The 18,104-nt window shown below is 39.9% G+C and overlaps 2 protein-coding genes across 3 annotated transcripts; both read right to left on the bottom strand.

The window, feature by feature from the left end:
* Positions 1-162: 162 nt before the first annotated feature.
* On the bottom strand, positions 163-12,752 carry e2f3 (E2F transcription factor 3). Of its 2 annotated transcripts, XM_088010098.1 has the most exons (7): positions 12,560-12,752; positions 12,186-12,318; positions 11,426-11,645; positions 10,240-10,371; positions 10,019-10,133; positions 9,748-9,937; positions 163-1,107 (listed from the first exon to the last, which is right to left on the bottom strand). In XM_088010098.1, the coding sequence occupies exons 1-7, from the start codon at positions 12,605-12,607 to the stop codon at positions 881-883; spliced, it is 1,065 nt and encodes a 354-aa protein (XP_087866224.1). In that variant the 5' UTR covers positions 12,608-12,752; the 3' UTR covers positions 163-880. The 2 variants fall into 2 exon arrangements, with proteins under 2 accessions (XP_087866224.1, XP_087866225.1); XM_088010099.1 differs by lacking the exon at positions 12,186-12,318.
* Positions 12,753-14,939: 2,187 nt separating this feature from the next.
* On the bottom strand, positions 14,940-18,074 carry srfbp1 (serum response factor binding protein 1). Its single transcript, XM_088010097.1, has 3 exons — positions 17,951-18,074; positions 16,505-16,900; positions 14,940-16,210 (listed from the first exon to the last, which is right to left on the bottom strand). The coding sequence occupies exons 2-3, from the start codon at positions 16,898-16,900 to the stop codon at positions 14,984-14,986; spliced, it is 1,623 nt and encodes a 540-aa protein (XP_087866223.1). The 5' UTR covers positions 17,951-18,074; the 3' UTR covers positions 14,940-14,983.
* Between the last annotated feature and the right edge of the window lie 30 nt (positions 18,075-18,104).

Raw genomic sequence — 18,104 nt, 5'->3', positions numbered from 1 at the left:
AACTCCAATAAATAATCTCAACTAACAGCAGGTGGCTCAGCTTTGTCTTAGTTTGATCAGGGGTCCTACTTTATAAGTCAGCACTCTCCAATGGGGGAATCAATGGAAATAACAGTTAACATAGTCTTTTACAAAATAACATAGCATTAATTAAACGTGAAATTTCTGCATTCTACGATTCTTTTATTAATCAAGATTACCTGTTGACTAAAATAATAAAAAGTACATGGATATGAAAGGCACTGTTTACAAGCAAAACGTGGAAATAGGTTGGAGTCTTGGGATAAAATGGCGGAGCGTGGGAACAAAATATGGATGTCTTTTCAAGACAGCATGGGACGACAGAATCAGATGCTTTGGAAACTTCCTGGTGACGTCATCATGTCACCCATGATGACACTATTAATGCCCTGTGTTGATGGAGCACTTTGAAAATAAAACATACCCAACACTGCCCCGCCTTTGCAGCAAACTACATCCAAGGTTGAATGATTCTTTGAGGATCTTACTTTATTTTTAAATCAGTGAGTGAATTCAAGTTGCATCCTATAACCGAGTTTGTTCCTTTATAATGTCTTTACAGTTCATTTGACATCCAACAGGAAAAATTATCCATGTTCTCTCACTCAGTCTTAAACCGATTAATGATCTCAGACAGATGAACAGTGTAGCCAAACAGCATCCAGCCAATAAGCCTGAGTTTCTTAGCATTTCCGGAGCAAATCCAGTGTGACGTTTCCTCGGAGGTAGTAAAAGTTCCAAAACAAAAACTTAATTTGAGCGAGTAGTGTTTTTTTTGTTTTGTTTTGGGGTTTTTTATTTCCCCTCAGCCTGAATGACGATTCCAACAGAGTCTGTTCAGCAACGAAGCATCTCCATGTCAGGCTGAGGAGAAGTTTGTGATGCCTTCATCTGTGGTCAGGCTGATGCGGCAACGCTCCCCGTCAAGGGAGGAGACCGGAGACGAAATGGCGTAGTTATGCTCGAGTTTCGGGGGGATACTGCACGAGTTCGTCAAAGGGATGAAACTTAACAGTGTCGAGTGTGGTGTCACCTCAGACTCTGGGTTTGAGAAACCCTTTGTTTCACAGCTACTGTTAGAATCCTCTGGAAAGACAATTGGGATGGGGGAAGAGATGGAGAAAGAAGAATGAATTATCAGAGTTAAAAAATACATTTAAAAAACTGAGCTTTGAGCTTTTTTGCCCCAGTTGTGTCATTTTACAGCAGTGTGATGATCTGGAGTTGCTGTGTTGCTTTAGGAGATGCATTACCTTTTGTAATTGAGATGCATGACCTTTTGTAATTGTTGTAATTGTAATTGTTTTGTAACTCAAGGAGAAAGTCTGGCCATCCGTTTGACCCTGAGCTCAAATTCACTTGAGTTCTGCAGCAGGATAATGATGACTTAAAACCAGCAAATCCACCTCTGATTGTCTCAGAGAGAAAACTGAGGTATTGACTAGGGCTGTGTAATAATATCGATTTTGCAATATATATCGATATTTTCTTACCTAGAAAAAAAAACCGATATTCATCCGCAAGTATCGTAACATCCAACTGTCACCTTGCTCACTCACTGCTTGCTTCGCTGGGAGAGTGATTAGGTCATCAGGCTTAGAGTGATTCCTTCAGATGTTAAGTGTCAAGGTTAAAAAGGTATCAAACTATTCAGAGCAGGGTACTTGGTGCACTTTATTTACTTTACAAACGCATGTAAGCTACAGTTTGTACTGGTTCAATTAAAAGAAACATGTTTTCTCGCCACTTTGATTCATTTTGTCCAGCTGTCGGCTTTAAGTCTGTGTCCATGTCCAACCAGAGCCAGGTATTGTGTAGTTGGTGCTTTTAATCAATTTTCAGTTAAATTAATTCAAACCGGGGGGACTTCCGGAACACCATGGAGTGAAGACGTGCTCCTCGAGGCTCCGCAAAAGCAGGGACAAAACATTTATTTTAAAGCACACCTCTATTTATAAATCAGCCTCGCATATGTATATAATGGTGCGCTTCTAATCCCTGGTTCATTTGACACCTTTTTTGGTCGATAAGTCGTTTGTTTTAATAACTTTTTGTGACAGGCCGCGGCCGTCGCCCCGAACCTAGCCAGCGTGCACTAGCTACGGAGCGCCCGACCCGGGCCCGAAACGGACTGGTTTGTCAATTTTGGGTGGATCCCTTGTCTCCTGCATGGTGGCACTAGGACTGATATTACTGCGGGCACGGGTGAGCAAAAAAGAGTGGTTTTCGTCCTTGGATGGTCCATTGTGCTAAAGCTAATTATTGGTTGCGCTCACTCGTGTCGCTGAACTGTGACGTCATCGTTTACGCCAACTTTCTTCGGCACTGTTTGGGACCATTTTCTGCTTTAAAGTACTGCGACTCTTGTAAAATGGACAAGAGGGAAACTAAGGGACCTCGTCAGAGACGTACTGCCGCTGAGGCGAGCTCCGGGTCGGGCGCGCTCCGGATGGATGAGACACCGCTGGGGAGCGACGAGCGTGGATCAGATACACCGCTCAGTGAGGCAACATTCACCAAAGCACTGCAAGGTCTGAAGCGGGACATTTGTGATACTTTTGAGGATGGACTCTCTTACTCTCACATTAAGGTCAGAAATTAAATCCGTGAAGGCTGAGCTTAATGCTAATATAAACTCCATCCAGTCTCTTGTTGAATCTCAGGGAGCCACAATCAAAGAGCTCGAGGTTTCTGCTACCTCTTGCAGTGATGATTTGTCCTCCCTGCAGTCCTCTGTATCTGGTTTAGTGGAGGAAGTTAAACAACTACAGGCTAAATGTGAGGATCTGGAGGGAAGGTCAAGGCGTAATAATATTCGTCTCATCGGGCTGGCTGAAGGACTGGAATTGCCCAGTTCTAGAGAATTCATCTCACAGCTTCTGCGTGACCTTTTGGGATTGGAGGATGTGCCGCTTCTGGACCGGGCTCACCGATCTAGCAGGGAAAAACCTAAAGAAGGAGCTCCACCTCGACCAATTATCATCAGAGTGCATTATTTTCATGTGAAGGAACTGATTCTGCGCCGGGCAAGTGCTGCTGCACCTCTTCTCTATCAGGGCAGGAAAATTTTTATCTTTCCAGACTTTACGTCATCAGTGGCCAAAAAACGCTCACAATTTGGGAATGCCAAACGTCTCCTACACTCGTGCCCTGGCGTTAAGTTTGGTCTGTTCTACCCTGCTGAGTTGAGAATTACACTGCCAAATGGAGTTGTACGCAAGTTTTCCGACCCCGAAGCTGCCACAGACTTTATTAAGAAACTGGGAGGTGGTGCTCCTTCTGACTAATAACTTTGACTTGGTTTGAGGCTGATGTTCGTTATTTCTGATTTATATTTGTGAAATGGTAATCTAGTTTTTCTAACTTTACTACTGATTTATTTCCTATATATACTTTATTTGTTTATTTATATTTCTGTGTGTGTATGGGTATGTAGATGCATATCTATTTATACACTTAATTAGATAATATACTTTGATCCACTTTTTTTTTTTTTTTTTGTTGTTCCTGCTTTGCACTGGTGGGAGCTTGAGTTCTACTGGGTCCGTGGATGCTTGAGAAGAGGTATCTAGTAGTTAGCAAAAGGGGGTATGCGCGCATCTTGTTTGGGAAGATGCTTCAGCAGTCAGGGGTAAGTTCTAACGTTCTTGTTTTGTCGTACTGTTTTTCACATGTTATTTGGTCTTTAAGTGCTATCAATGGGTCATTCTTTACACAGATTGATGGATGTCACAATCTAATTGTGATAATTTACTAAAGGGTCAGGTTTTCAAGTTTTGTAGCTGGAATTGTAAGGGTTTAAATCAACCCATTAAAAGGAGTAAAGTGCTCCATCATTTACAACATTTGGGTGCTCAAATTGTGTTTTTACAAGAAACCCACTTGAAAATTTCAGATCATTCTAGACTCCGGAAGGGATGGGTTGGCCAAATATATCACTCAACTTTTCAAGGTAAATCTCGAGGTGCTGCTATTTTAATTCACAAATCAGTACCATTTGTGTCTTCTAACATTATTACTGATCCTAATGGTAGGTACATTATTGTTTGTGGGAGCATCTTTAATACAAAATTAGTTTTGGCTAATGTGTACGCTCCGAATTGGGACGATTATAATTTTTTTAGTTCCTTTTTTACCAAAATTCCAGATTTATCCTCACATTTTCTTATCTTGGCTGGTGATTTGAACTGTTGGCTGGATCCTTTGGATCGGTCATCAAATAATGTTAACAGACAATCACGTTCTTCCAAAGTTAATAACTTTCTTAAAGAATTCTCAGTTATTGATGCCTGGCGCTTTCTTAACCCTACTCGTAAAGAATATACATTTTTCTCCCCAGTTCACCATACATACACTCGTATTGATTACATTCTTTTGGACAGCCGACTGATACCACATATCCGGTCTTGTTCTCACAATGCCATTGTAATTTCAGATCATGCTCCTGTGACATTGGACCTGGTGATGGGAGGTGGCTCTCCTTCTGTTGTTCCTTGGCGCTTGAACACACGTCTGTTGTCTGACGATAAGTTTGTGGCCTTTGTTACTTCAAAAATAGACTTCTTCATTGCCACAAATGATACTCCAGGTACATCACCCTCTCTCTTGTGGGAGACTTTTAAGGCTTTTATACGAGGACAGATTATATCCTACAGTAGTTTCGAAACTAAACAGAGAAAGGCAAAGTTGTCAGAACTTACAACTCGAATTCTGCAGTTGGACGAACTATACGCAGCTTCCCCCTCACCCGAGGCATACAATGTTAGGTTGTCTTTACAGGCAGAGTTTGACCGATTGGCATCAGTACAAGTGGAGGAGATGCTTTTGAAGTCGCAGCATGCCCAATATGAATATGGTGACAAGGCCAGTAAACTACTTTCTCACCAACTTCGTAACGCGTCAGCAACACATTTTATCCCACAGATCCAAACTCACAATGGCATTTCTTCGGATCCACAAATAATTAATAACCAGTTCCAAGAATTTTATTCGTCATTATACGTGTCTGAATGTCCATTTGATATTTTGTCTCTGGACTCTTTCTGTGATAACCTTGTTTTTCCTGTACTAGACCGAACTTATAGTCTTAAAATGGAAGAGCCCTTGGCTGTAGAAGAAGTTCTACGTGCTCTTAATAATATGCAAAATTCAAAATGCCCAGGACAGGATGGATTTCCTGTCGAATTTTATAAAAAGTTCAGTCTTAAATTGGCTCCCCTCCTACTGAACATGTTTAGGCACTCATTTGAAACTGGAACTCTCCCTACATCCTTGTTACAGGCTTCTATTTCTTTGATCCTGAAGAAGGATAAAGATCCTTTATCTTGTGGCTCCTATCGCCCAATTTCTCTCTTAAATGTAGACTATAAAATTCTCGCCAAACTTTTAGCCCTCCGTTTGGAAACTGTCTTGCCATCGTTGATCAGTCCTGACCAGACTGGATTTATTAAGGGGAGATATGCCTTCTCCAATGTTAGACGGTTATTTAATGTGCTCTATAACCCCACAGATTCTTGTGAAGCTGAATTTGTGATTAGTCTGGATGCGGAGAAGGCGTTTGACAGAGTGGAGTGGGGTTACCTTTTTTATGTACTTCATCGTTTTGGATTTGGTAATAAGTTTGTTTCATGGATAAAGCTCTTGTACACTTCCCCACTTGCCTCTGTCAAAACAAATTCCATCTACTCTAAATACTTTCCTCTCTTCAGAGGCACTAGACAGGGGTGCCCCATGTCCCCACTACTTTTTGCAATAGCTATAGAGCCATTGGCCATCTCACTTAGATCCAATACACATTTAAGTGGGGTCACAAGATCAGGCATCGAACAGCGGCTCTCCTTGTACGCCGACGACTTGCTTCTCTATATTTCTAAACCAGCCTCTTCAGTTCCTGTTGTACTTTCAACTCTTGATCAATTTAGCCGCATCTCTGGCTATAAACTTAACCTTGGCAAAAGTGAAATTTTTCCATTAAACTCGGTGGCTCGAAAATATTCACTTGCTTCTCTTCCATTTAGAGTTGCCCTTGATGGTTTTACATATTTAGGGGTTAAGGTCAAATGTAAATTTTGCGACCTTTTTAAATTTAACTTTGAGCCGTTGGTGGACAAGGTCAAACAAGACGTAGATAGATGGTCTTTGCTTCATTTATCCGTTGCTGGGAGAATTAATACGATTAAAATGAATGTGCTTCCCAAGTTTTCTTTTCTCTTTCAGTGTGTCCCTGTCTTTATCCCCGTTTCTTTTTTTAGCAAACTGGACCAAATCATCACTGGATTTATCTGGGATCATAAACCTTCTAGAATTCGTAAATCATATCTTAAGAGACCAAAAAGTGTGGGTGGAATGGCATGGCCGGACTTTATGTTTTATTATTGGGCATCCAATATTAGAATTCTTATTTATTGGCTAAAGGCAAATGATTTGGACGGTGCCCCGGCTTGGTTGGATTTGGAAGCCTCATCCTGTATACGATCGTCTTTGTCTGCTTTAGTTTATGCTCCCAAATTGCTATCAGGAGCTGAAATTCCGAACAACAAAATGGTGAGAGTGACTCTGAAAATTTGGTTTCAGTTCCGCCGCTATTTTAAATTAAACTTTTTTTCTTTACAATCTCCTATCTTCAAGAACCCTTTATTCCGGCCCTCTATGATCGATAGTGCTTTCTCCGTTTGGTTCTCTCATGGTATCAAAAGCTTTAGTGACCTCTATGAGGAGGGTACATTCGTCTCCTTTGATCAGCTTTCTGCAAAATTCGACCTCCCAAAGAGCCACTTTTTTCGTTACCTACAGGTCCGAAGTTATGTCAAGGCAAAAACTTCTCTCTTTCCCTTTAAACCTCCTGTTAATGATTTGGATAATCTTCTGTCACCTCCCCCACCGAAAAAGGGTCCTATTTCATGTTTATATGAGAGATTGTGCTGTTTTCGTGAGTCCCCAATTCTCTCAATCAAAGCGGCATGGGAGGAGGACTTTGGCTTTCTGTTTCCAGATGACTTGTGGGACAGAATTCTTTACCGTGTACATGGTTCGTCACTGTGTGCCAGACATGGACTACTTCAGTGTAAGGTCTTGCATCGTACTTACTGGACTAAGGCCAGGCTTTCAAAAATATACCCAGACGTTAGTCCGGAATGCGATCGTTGCCATCAAACACCGGCCTCACTGATCCATATGTTTTGGTCATGCCCATCACTAAAGCATTATTGGACAAACATTTTTGCAGCCTTGTCTGAAGTAGCTCATATGTCCATCCAGCCTGATCCACTAACTGCATTGTTTGGTGTACTTTCTGAGACGGTTTCTTTGTCAAGACTTGAGGCTGATCTGGTTTCATTTCTCACTTTGTTGGCGAGGCGTAGAATATTGCTGTGCTGGAAATCAGCTTTGCCTCCCTCATTTGAAATCTGGATTAAAGATGCTTTACACTTTAGTAAACTTGATAAGATTAAATTTACCCTACGAGGTTCCACAACCAAATTTTTAAAGATTTGGCAGCCGTTTTTTGATTTTGTTCAGACATTACCGTCCCGTATGGTGCCCAACTAAATTTTTGCTTTTGCCTGACCCTTTTTTATTTACATTATCATATTATTTATCAAATTATTTATTTTGTCATTAATACCCATTGATGTACCTTTTTCTTAAATCCTTCCCCCCCCCCTTTTTTTTTTTTTTTTTTTTTCCTTTCTTTCACTATTAAGACCTAGATTTATATCATTGTACTTTGCACACAAGACTAATGTATTTTTTATTTCTTCTTCTAACGTATCTACTTTCTGTTTTTTCTTGTTTTCTTTTCTTAGTCCTCTGGATTTTATTTGGGAAGGCTTATTCATGTGTTCTGTACGACTTTTGTTCGGTTCTGTTATGGAAAAAAAAAAAGTCTTCATATCTTGTTCATATACTTTTGTACATTTTGTATTTTGTTGTTAAAACCTAATAAAAAAAAAAAAAATTAATTCAAACCAACTCTATAAAAGTCAGAAAATGTCACCAAAATCACTCTTTCCCTCTAAAATCTTTCTAAAATCGCAAAAGTGTATTGAATTGTTCGTTTGCTGAATATCGCAATATATATCGTATCATGAGCAGATATTGTGTATCGTATCGTGAGATTGTTGTATCACTACGGCCCTAGTATTAACGTGGTCTAGTTCTAAGTGACTGAGATGAAGACGTGTGACATTAATAGTGACAGTGGAAAACCTACTGATGTAGCTAAATTAAAAGGATTCTGCACCAAGTTTAGGGGATGATTCCCTGAAATCACATATGGGTGGAGGAGATGTAACCGTATATTGTGCTGGAACAACTCACTCATACTGTTTATTTTTTATTAGTTAAATATTGTCTAGTTTTAGCTTAGTTTTAATTAGTTATAATAGTAGTTTTATTTTTTACATACATTGGTTAATTTTTAGGTGCAGATTTCAAAAGGATGAAAGTAGCATATTGAGATTATGTACATTGATTGGGTAATAAATACTTAACAGAAGAAACCATTTCAGAAAATGGATTCAATAATTGCTGAACAAAAACCTGACTTTGGTATTTTACCCAATTTTTGCTGTCATCATTTTGTGGACTAGCGTAAGCGCCACCAGCATGGAGTTAAGTGCCGTATTTTCCGCACTATAATGCGCACCTTCGATGAATGGCCTATTTTAGTGCTTTTTTCATATATAAGGTGCACCGCATTATAAGGCACATAGAATAGACACCACAGTTAGGGTTGACACCCATCCCTTTGTTCCCTACTCTACAAATGTGGATGTGTAATAATAAAGAATTGGTCCTCGAGTACATTATATAGTAGGCTGTCCCAGTCATTGTTTCACTCATGGTGTTGGTGTTGCGATATTGTGCCCAACTGCTTTCTGGGTAACACAGACAAACCGACACGCTGCCGTCTCCGTCTCTCTTCCCCCGCCCCCCCCGGCTTTAAATGTATAGGGGCTGGTCCCTTGGTAACCCTAGTCGAAGCACCCCGGATGAATGTCTAAAGCCACTTTGTTGACATAAAAAAATGTCAACAGAACAGTCCAACTCCGGTCAGCGAGGAGAGCCGTCCGCGACTAGGCCGGGGCGCAGCCGGACGATGGTCACCCTTCTCCGGTCACGCACAGCATGTTCTTGGAGAACGTGGTGCTAAATGACCTGCAGACGACCTGATTATCAGGTCGGTAGGTAGATAGGTCATTCAAACTTTATTAACAAACCAGCGTCTGACAACTATCCCAGCATGCACCAGGCGCTTCTTCTTCTACGGGCGAAAATGAAGTCGGCGGCTGCTAGGCCTGTTGTGGCTCAATACTGGTCCACATATAAGGCACACCGGATTATAAGGCGCACTGTCGGCTTTTGAGGAAATTGAAGGTTTTTAGGTGTGCCTTATAGTGTGGAAAATACAGTAATTTGCTAACAGCTGCGTGTGGAGGGGGGAAAAAATCTATTTCACATCAGTTCAAGAGGCTAAAAAAAAAATTAACACAAAAACATAGAATATATCTATAATTTCAGTATGTTTTAGTTAGATTTATAAAACACACAATATCGTTCCAGTTAGCTTTACTTTTTCCATATTAATTACTGTTATTTATTTATTCAGTTAACAAAAGTTACAAAACAATTTCAGTTTTAGTTAACTATAATAACCTCGTTCCACAGACGGCCCGGTTTGTTCATATAGATTTTTATTTTCCTTTCATAAAGTGATTTGCTCACCTTTAGTCGACGTCTGCATTGAGAAGAACGGAGGTGCAGAGGAGTCTTTCCCACAGGTGGGTAGATTAACCTGTCCACCGCTGGTGTTGCCCGCAGCCGGCGTCTCCATGGATTCCATGGCAACCGGTGTGTCAGAGCAGAGGAAGACATCGATGGGTCTGTTGGTGCTTCTGAGGTGAATCTGCAAGCTCTGAGCGTCAGAGAAGAAGAGGACGGTGTGATTACGAAGTGACTTTTGCAGAAGAATCTGAAATCATCCTGATCTGTGTACCTCCTCTGGATGTGGCACCTGAAGGCGAGTCTCGGGCGGAGCTTTGATTACAATCACAGTCTGCTGTTCAAAACTCGGAATGCTCCTGATGTCTTCGTACGTCAGGTAGGCGTACGTGATCGGCGGAGTTCAGGAAAGTAACCGATGTGTATTTGCGGGTAAATCTGAAACAAAAACAGCCCAATGTATCCGACAGCGAAGGCTGGAAGCCCCAAGGATATCTGTCATGCAGGTTCTCCTCGCACAGGCTGCTGATCTGCCGGGCGCAGATTTGGATGAGCTCGTCCAGCTTTTCCTCCTCCTCGATCAGAGACTCCAGGCTTCTGCCGAGGTTGTCCTCCACAGGGCCACCCCTGGGCACAGGAGAATAGAGCCGGGCGATGCCACTTCAAAATAAAATCTCTCTTTTTTGTTTTATATCAATATGTTTTTTTTTTGCTTTCTTTTCTAAAAAAAAAAATAAAAAATTACAAAATGACAAAAAATACTTTGAAAAAGTGGCTTTTAATTCATTCAACCCTACTGTTAGTTGTATAATGGAGAATGAGGTTAAGGCAACAAGATATATATTTTTTTGAATTACAAGAAAATAGTTGTGATATTATTATTCGTTTTGGTTTTTTAAAACGTCTTCCAGCTCCAGTGTTAAATGTTCAATTGAAAGTTTCATCATTTTTGAGAACTTGTTCTTGCTTTATTATGCCGTTATCAATATATTACTTGAAAGTGATCTCAAAACAACAATATTATGGTTTATCACAATAACCTCTGGGCAATTTATTATTGTCCAGCAAAAACTGTTATTGTGGCAGATGTACTGATGTGATAAAAAGTTCTCATTGTATTACAACCTTATTCTCATATTATTTCGACTCTATTGTCATTAGACTTTGCTCTTGTAATAAGAAATAAAAGCTTTGTCTGGTCCTGATAGTCCACCGTAAAGCTCTCCTGAATTCAAAGTTCAAATAAATAGAAGCTGTGAAAAAACGCTTCGCACACAAGATGGCCGCCGGGGGCGTGCTATCACTCTGAACTACAGAAACCCAACCAGCACATTAGTGGGGGGAAAAAAAAAAAATCTTATATCCAGATTTTTCCAGGAATAAATCTTCCAAAAACAAATATGTGATTAATAGATACAATCAATCAATCTATTTCATACGTTTGAGGTTTGGGCTGACCGTAAAAAGCAGCAGCTTTCCACTGGACGTTCTGTCTGAGCTGCCTTCATTTTGAACCCAATTTCAAAATCAATTGAAGCAATTTTCTAAAAAAGGTTTCACATTCTATTCATGTTAAATTGTTTAGGCGACTTCAATTAGTGCTATGTACTGCCCATCAGCTCACTTAAAGAGTTAATTTGCTGATGGTAACGCATGAATAATAAGAGTTGACTGTACTTACAACCACTGGTGGTGGTTTTTGTAGGTCTTCTTCATGAGATTGATTCCTTCCAACACGTTGGTGATGTCATACAGACGCCTCTTGGACACTTTGAGCTCCGATGAGACCAAGTTGAGGTCCACCAGTCCACCTCGAGAGTGATTTAGTCTCTGAGCAAACTTCCTCGTCAGGAGAACCAGAGAGTTATCGGTGCGGGTCTTCTGGAACAGCAGCATGGCTTCTGTGGGTTGGAGGGGAAAAAAATGACCCAAAAATTGGATCATGATATCAAAACTGGAACAAGTTTTGGACAATGAGGTCATTTCACAACAAAACTAACACTTAAATAGAGTTTATTAGCATTTAAAGTATAGTCATAGCATCTTATTTTTTTCACGTTATGTCAAAATATGCGCAAAGTTTTCATAAATTCCATTAGGACTGATATAATAAAAATTAAAAACAAATCTCCCAAAATATGCATGCCTCCAGAGTCAATCATTAGTTGACTTTTTGCTGAGGAATCTTTCTACCAGCTTTGCAGCTCTATACACTGAAGTATATGCTAGGGTTCCACAATATATTTTCATTGCAATATCATTGTGTCAGTTAATTAGTTTTTTTAAATAACATTATTATTGTCCTTTCATCTAATAAATACACACTAAATATTTGTGGCTTTAATGTGACAAAATGTGTAATGGAGTTCTGAGGCAAGTTTTGACCAAAAAAAAAAAAAAAAAGAAAAAAGAAAAAAAAAAGCAGGATTGCAAAGCCTCACCCTTTTTTAAATTATGGGTCTGAGAGGCTATGCCCATCTTGGTTTGGTTCTCCCCACCGATAGACTCCATGATCCCACCTTCGTCCTGAGGCTCGCGCCGTACACGGCCCTGCAGCTTCAGTCTGCTAATCGCCTGACAGAAAATATTAGCAAATAAACACGTTCATAAAGTTTGCCAAGTCTGTTTAAGGGGCGACTTTGCTTCAATATTCACTTCTCAGCTCCCTATTACACACACGAAAAGCAATTAATGCTTCAATTCGACTCCGTGTATCACCTGGTGCACGAGCCTGCAGCGTAAAGTTAGCAAAGGCTAACTTAAAAGTTTGCTTAGCTTATTGAAACAACAGTCCCTCCCCACTTTCCAAGCTTACCTCAGGGCTGCAAAAGTACTTTCTTTCCTCTGTTGGCGTTGACAACATTTCGCACACTTCTTAAAAGTCACTTTAGCATCACTTAGGTCCTGCTTCAGACTATGCGCCGACCGAAATTAGAAATATACAAAAGTATTACCCGCCAAATCACCCCAGCGGAGGATTAGCACGCCTCTACAGCCTCCGGATGTATACAAACGTCAGAGTTAGCCTTCAAAATAAAAGTATCTAAAATATTTATTATTATTATTATTATTATTATTATTATTATTATTATTATTATTATTATTATTATTATTATTATTCGTATAGCATTATTGCGTTTGAGTTTTTGACAAAATTAAGGCAAATATTCCTTCCAACTAAATCCTACGAGAAACAATAGGCTTTAGATTTTCTAACGTGACCAAACCATGTGTTTGCATCAATATGGGTAAAAATAAGCATTACTAAAGTCGTTCAGGCACCAGTTATTCTAAGAGTTTTTATAGCTAGAACCACAAAACCAATTCAGTACTAAGTTTTCCAAGTGCGACCATTTTAACGCGTATCTTGAAATACTAAGTTGAAGTGTTTAGATTGGTGGGGGAAGGAGATTGATAAAAATGACATATGCAGTTTGTACGTTTCATTTACAATTAGAAGTTGAAATACTCCAGTTTATAGTTGGGAGAAATGAACAGAAATATTCCCCTGAAGTCAGAACTTTCTAAATAACCCCAGCAGTGTTAAAATCCAAATGGCTGCCTTATGTTCCTGTGGACGTCAGATCATTTATATCTCTTTAAGTCTTTCTTACACAGTCTTCTTTTACTAAATACGTTCCTACAAGATTTTAAAGTTGTGCTAAGAAAATCACATTGTTATTAAGGCTAATTGCCATTAGGAAATACTAATACCAGTCACTGTGGATGTCCATCCTATTTGTGTCTTAATTTGGAACTTGAACAATTAAAATGGTTTTGACGTCATTCCAAGATCCAAGTTCCTTTGAGGTTATAAAGAACTTGTAATTACCAAAACTAACACCACACTAAAGCCAGTATTTAAGTGACTGTGCTACAGACTACAGTATTAGGAGTTTCCTTTCTATTTTCCTACTCATCATTTTTGATGGAGAGTTTAAATTGTATATGATGAATTATTTAATTTTGATTTCAAAACAAAGTAATTCAAATTAATCACAAGTATCTTCTTGGGTTTTAGCACAAATCAGGTTCGAATCCATCTTGTTCAGATTCTTCAATGTGATGAGAATACTCTATTGTCACAGTTAGTATTTGAAATCTGTTTCTAGAAAAAGATATTGCTAACAAAAAATGCTGGAAGGCCTATCTACTAACCGTGAGGTTGTTCAAATGCAGAGTGAATGTAGACAACAGGCTGCTGTCAATAACACGTTTACCTTTGCCCAAAGTATGGAGAGTGATTTAATCAGTCAGTGTCTACAATTAGTAATCCATCAATTGTTTTCCCTGAGGTAAAACGTGGTGTTACACATAAAAGGGTTCTTCAAAATGGAAAACAAACAAAAAAATAGGAATTGTAATCAGAAAAATATTTTGCTCTTCATGAGTAACATATACTTACCCATATAGTTATTTCTGTTATAATAAATCTTTAGATATCATGGTTATCCATAAGCCGTGTTTTCTTCAAACTATCTTTTTAAACAATATACATTTAGTTTTATATTCAAAATAATTATTTCAACTTTTTAGAGTAACCCTATTTGAACGTTTAATGGTGTGCTATTACTTCTGCCAGCAGGTGGCGCATCTGAAGAGTAAAAAAAAAAGCGTCAGTAGACATTTCTGCAATTGTCTCATAAATTTTCTAGTTCACAATGAGAATATGAAGGTTCAAATGATCAAATATTTTATTAAGTTTATACAATTAGGTGTAACTTTAAGTAAATTCAGAGACACCGCTAAGAATATTTAAAGAAAAACAGAGCAGTAAGGGCAAAAGAACCTCAAAAATTTGCCATTGATTTAAACTTACCTAATAACAGGGGCTAGCATAAACGAGAAATGGTTAGTTGAGTCAAATGTTTTCTGCTGTGTAAGTAAACACGTCACAACACTATGACAGTTTTATGGAAATGTAAACAGGGAAATAGGTGACGTGTCCAGGTCCGTAAACATGAAAATCCAAGTTTAATAGAAATTTTCCTTGAAACACAGAGTGGTTCAATAAAAAAAAAAGTACTAAACCATCATATTCTGACGTCTCAAACATCTTAATATTTAAGTTTTATCACTAAAGACAAAGAAGTTTACAACGGCCACAACACACCACCTTGCATCTATGCTTGTATAAATGACAAGTGTCTATGGACTTTATATCTATGAGGAACAGAAGATGACCACATCCAAAATACATTCCTGAAGGTTAAATTTATTCAGTTCTAAAACTATTCCTTCAGTCATCATCGTCATCAAATTTAATCTTCTTCCCTTGGAATGCCAGGATTTGCCCTTGCTGCTCCTTCCTCTTCTTGCTGGCCTCCCATGATGGATGGAGCGCTGGCTGTGACGGCTGATGGGAAAGGAAGCCTCTCCCCCTGTTGTCCGTCTGCTTTCGGACATCTTTGCCTCTTCCTATCCTGGCAGACCCAGATTCTTTTCTGTCCAACTCGGGGCGTTTGCCGAACTTGGCCCCAGAATTTGAAGTTCTGTTCTCCTGCTTTGCAAACTTTAATTTGCCAGAGTCTCCATCATTTAGACCTCCGCCGGTTTTGGAGTTCCCCGGAGCTCCAGATTTACTCATCCCTTTCCCTTTGTCGCCACCCCGTCCGCCCTTACGTCCGGCCAGCGACGAGCAGAACACAGACTGAACTGTCAAGGGTTTGGACTTCAACCTGGACTCCAGCTCGTCCAGTTGACTCTGGAGTTTGTCGGTTTTTGGGTCGCCCGGATCTTTTTTCCCTTCCCCTTCTTTATCCACCTCCGCTTCGCCGCTCGTCTCTTTTTTCTTCTTCTTCTTGAATTTGCTAACTTTCCCTATGAAGAAGTCGTCTTCATCGCTCTCCTCTGACGCGGAGGACTGCTTGTGGAAACGCTCCTCTGTGCTGTCGTCGAAGTACTCTTTCTCTTCATCGTCCGACGACTCGACGTCGCTCTCTTCTTCATCTGCGCTTTTGAGAGCTAAATCAGGAACAGGCTGAAGACGGGAATTCTTCTCTTCGTGTTTAATTTGAGGCTTAGGCTTCGTGCTGCTTTTAACTACAGTAGCTTTAGCACTGGTAGACTCTGGCTTCTCTTGCTTGTGAACATCAGAGGTAGCAGGTGATTGTACAACTGATTTTTTAGCACCTTTAAGGACATCTGCTCCTTCCTTAATGTCTTCCACTTGTTGGTTCAAAGGATTGTCTTTGTCTTTATCCTCATTTTTCCTGTCCTGTCTTGTGTCTGGTGAAAGCTGGGTGGCTTGTTCTGGTTGTCTCTGACCTTTCGGGTGCTCCTGCTGTTTCCTGGCCTTCGTGCGCTCCTCTCTGAAGTCTTTGACGGCGGCTCTGATGCTCTCGATCTTCTTCCTGAACTGAGGGTGGCTGGCGATGCGTGCTGTTGCTCTATCTAACATGGTTGACTTGGGGTTTTTGCAAACACACTCAAAGTTGAGGTTCTTTTCCAAGGCCGTCCTGGTCACCTGTAGTTGTCGGCAAAAATAAAAAAGTTAAAGCGCTTCCGCTTAGAGCTGCAAAATTAATGATTTGCTTAGCAAAAGTATTCGCACCTCATTTTTTGTTTTGCTATAGAAATACATTTTGCTTGGATTTTACTAGGACAGGTGTAAAAGTTGCTATAGTTAGATGGGACTAACATGCTGGAAGAAAGCTGGAAACAGCAAAGGACTAACAATGAGGCTAAGTGCTAACCCCTGACTGTGGAATCAAGCAGACAGAACATTTGAGGTTTCAGAGAAAGAGCGGGACGGCCGTACCCCGTCTGGAGAGAGCTTCTTCATGCTGTGGACCTCCTCCAGCAGCCTCTCAGCTCTCCTCTGATTCCTCTCCATTTCTGCCTCCTTTCCCTTCTTCTTCTTCAAGGCGACAATCTGACGAGTGAGCTTCCTGATGATCAGGGCCTTCACCCTCTTCACCTCCTTCCTCATCTTCACCACCTCGTTGTTTAGATTCAGGACATCAGAGGGCTTCTTTTCCTCAGCAGCAGATGACGGTTCTGCTTCCTTTCCACCTCCTGCTTCCTCTTCCTCATCATCATTATTATTATCTGAACTTGTGGCTTCTTCCTCTTCGTCGTCCTCCTCGTCTTCTTCTTCCATCTCGTCCTGTTCTTGCTCTTCAACAGGTGGGAACGTTTGCTCGGTGTTAATCATCTGTCGAAACACAGAGCTAATTGCTATTTAACAGCTTAAAAACAAACAATTAAAAAAAACACACATTTTAGCATGGGAATCCCTTTGACGTTTAGATAAATGTGTAAAAGTCAAAATTACACACAATTTTACAGGAGGAAAAATTTAGACGCGACATTTTTATGCTGGATGAAAGACAGTTGCAGGTAAATGTACCTGCAATTTATTCTAAACACTGAAAAAAGTAGATTATTCACCAGTAACATGAGCTTACTAAAGGTTTAGAATTTCTAAAAATGTGAGCCAGTTGTTGGGATGTTTAAGCACCTGTTTGTTATATGTTTTAGGTCAAATAGTGAAGCATCTCTCCAAGACCTTCAGCTTTGAAAATCTTTGAAACTATCTTCATTTCAAGCCAACATACACAACCTTGACATCATTTGATTCTTCTGTTTTTATGCCCTGTTAAATAGTTTGTTTTTAAATGCAGCTTTTAAGAATTTTAATAGCATACCTATTTCCCAGCTGCATGAGCACGTAGCTTCCTTTTAAAAGTAAAATTTAGTAAAATGAAAGATACAAACTTTGGATTACAAATAAATATCTAAAATATTACACACATTGCATAATTTCCTGCCTTTCATTTTTAGATCAACAGGTGGCACTGCTGAGCTTTAAAATATTCGAGAAATAAACTTTTTTTCAATTGGGTAAAAACTTTACAGCTTTAATAAAAAGCTTCACCTGTCAGCCATATTTGACACAGTGAGCTTCACTACAGTTTCAATCACCCAGAGATTTAAAGTTGAAAGATCCAGATATGTGCTTTAGTTTGCTTACACCTACGGCTTCTCTTGTTAAGCTAAGTAATATAATGTCTGAAACAGGAAACGCTGTGGACTGAAGGAAAAGGGCTAAACGAAATACCAAAAACCAAACCAAACGTGGTTAAGACAGCATGTGAGAAGAAATGGTGCGCATACTGGCGTCTACTTTGACTTTTTCTCAGCGTCTTTACGGTGAATAAACCAAACCCAAACGGAAACTAGCGTACGATCTCATGAGACTTACCGTTCAGAAATTAATGTTTTGCATTTAAATAGATAAAAATTCAGGGAAACACTTCGACTAGCAGGGAGCAGCCATGTTTCCTACGTCTTCGACGTCGCCGCCGCGATACGTCAAGACGCGAGCAACGCAGCGTGTCGTGAAAGGGGGAGGGCCT

The sequence above is a fragment of the Poecilia mexicana genome, unplaced genomic scaffold (genome assembly GCF_051168715.1).
Source record: "Poecilia mexicana isolate PSO_F unplaced genomic scaffold, ASM5116871v1 scaffold_11, whole genome shotgun sequence".
NCBI classification, from domain to species: Eukaryota; Metazoa; Chordata; class Actinopteri; order Cyprinodontiformes; family Poeciliidae; genus Poecilia; species Poecilia mexicana.
Note: the sequence above shows the minus strand (reverse complement) of the source record. Positions and strands in the feature narration are given on the sequence as shown.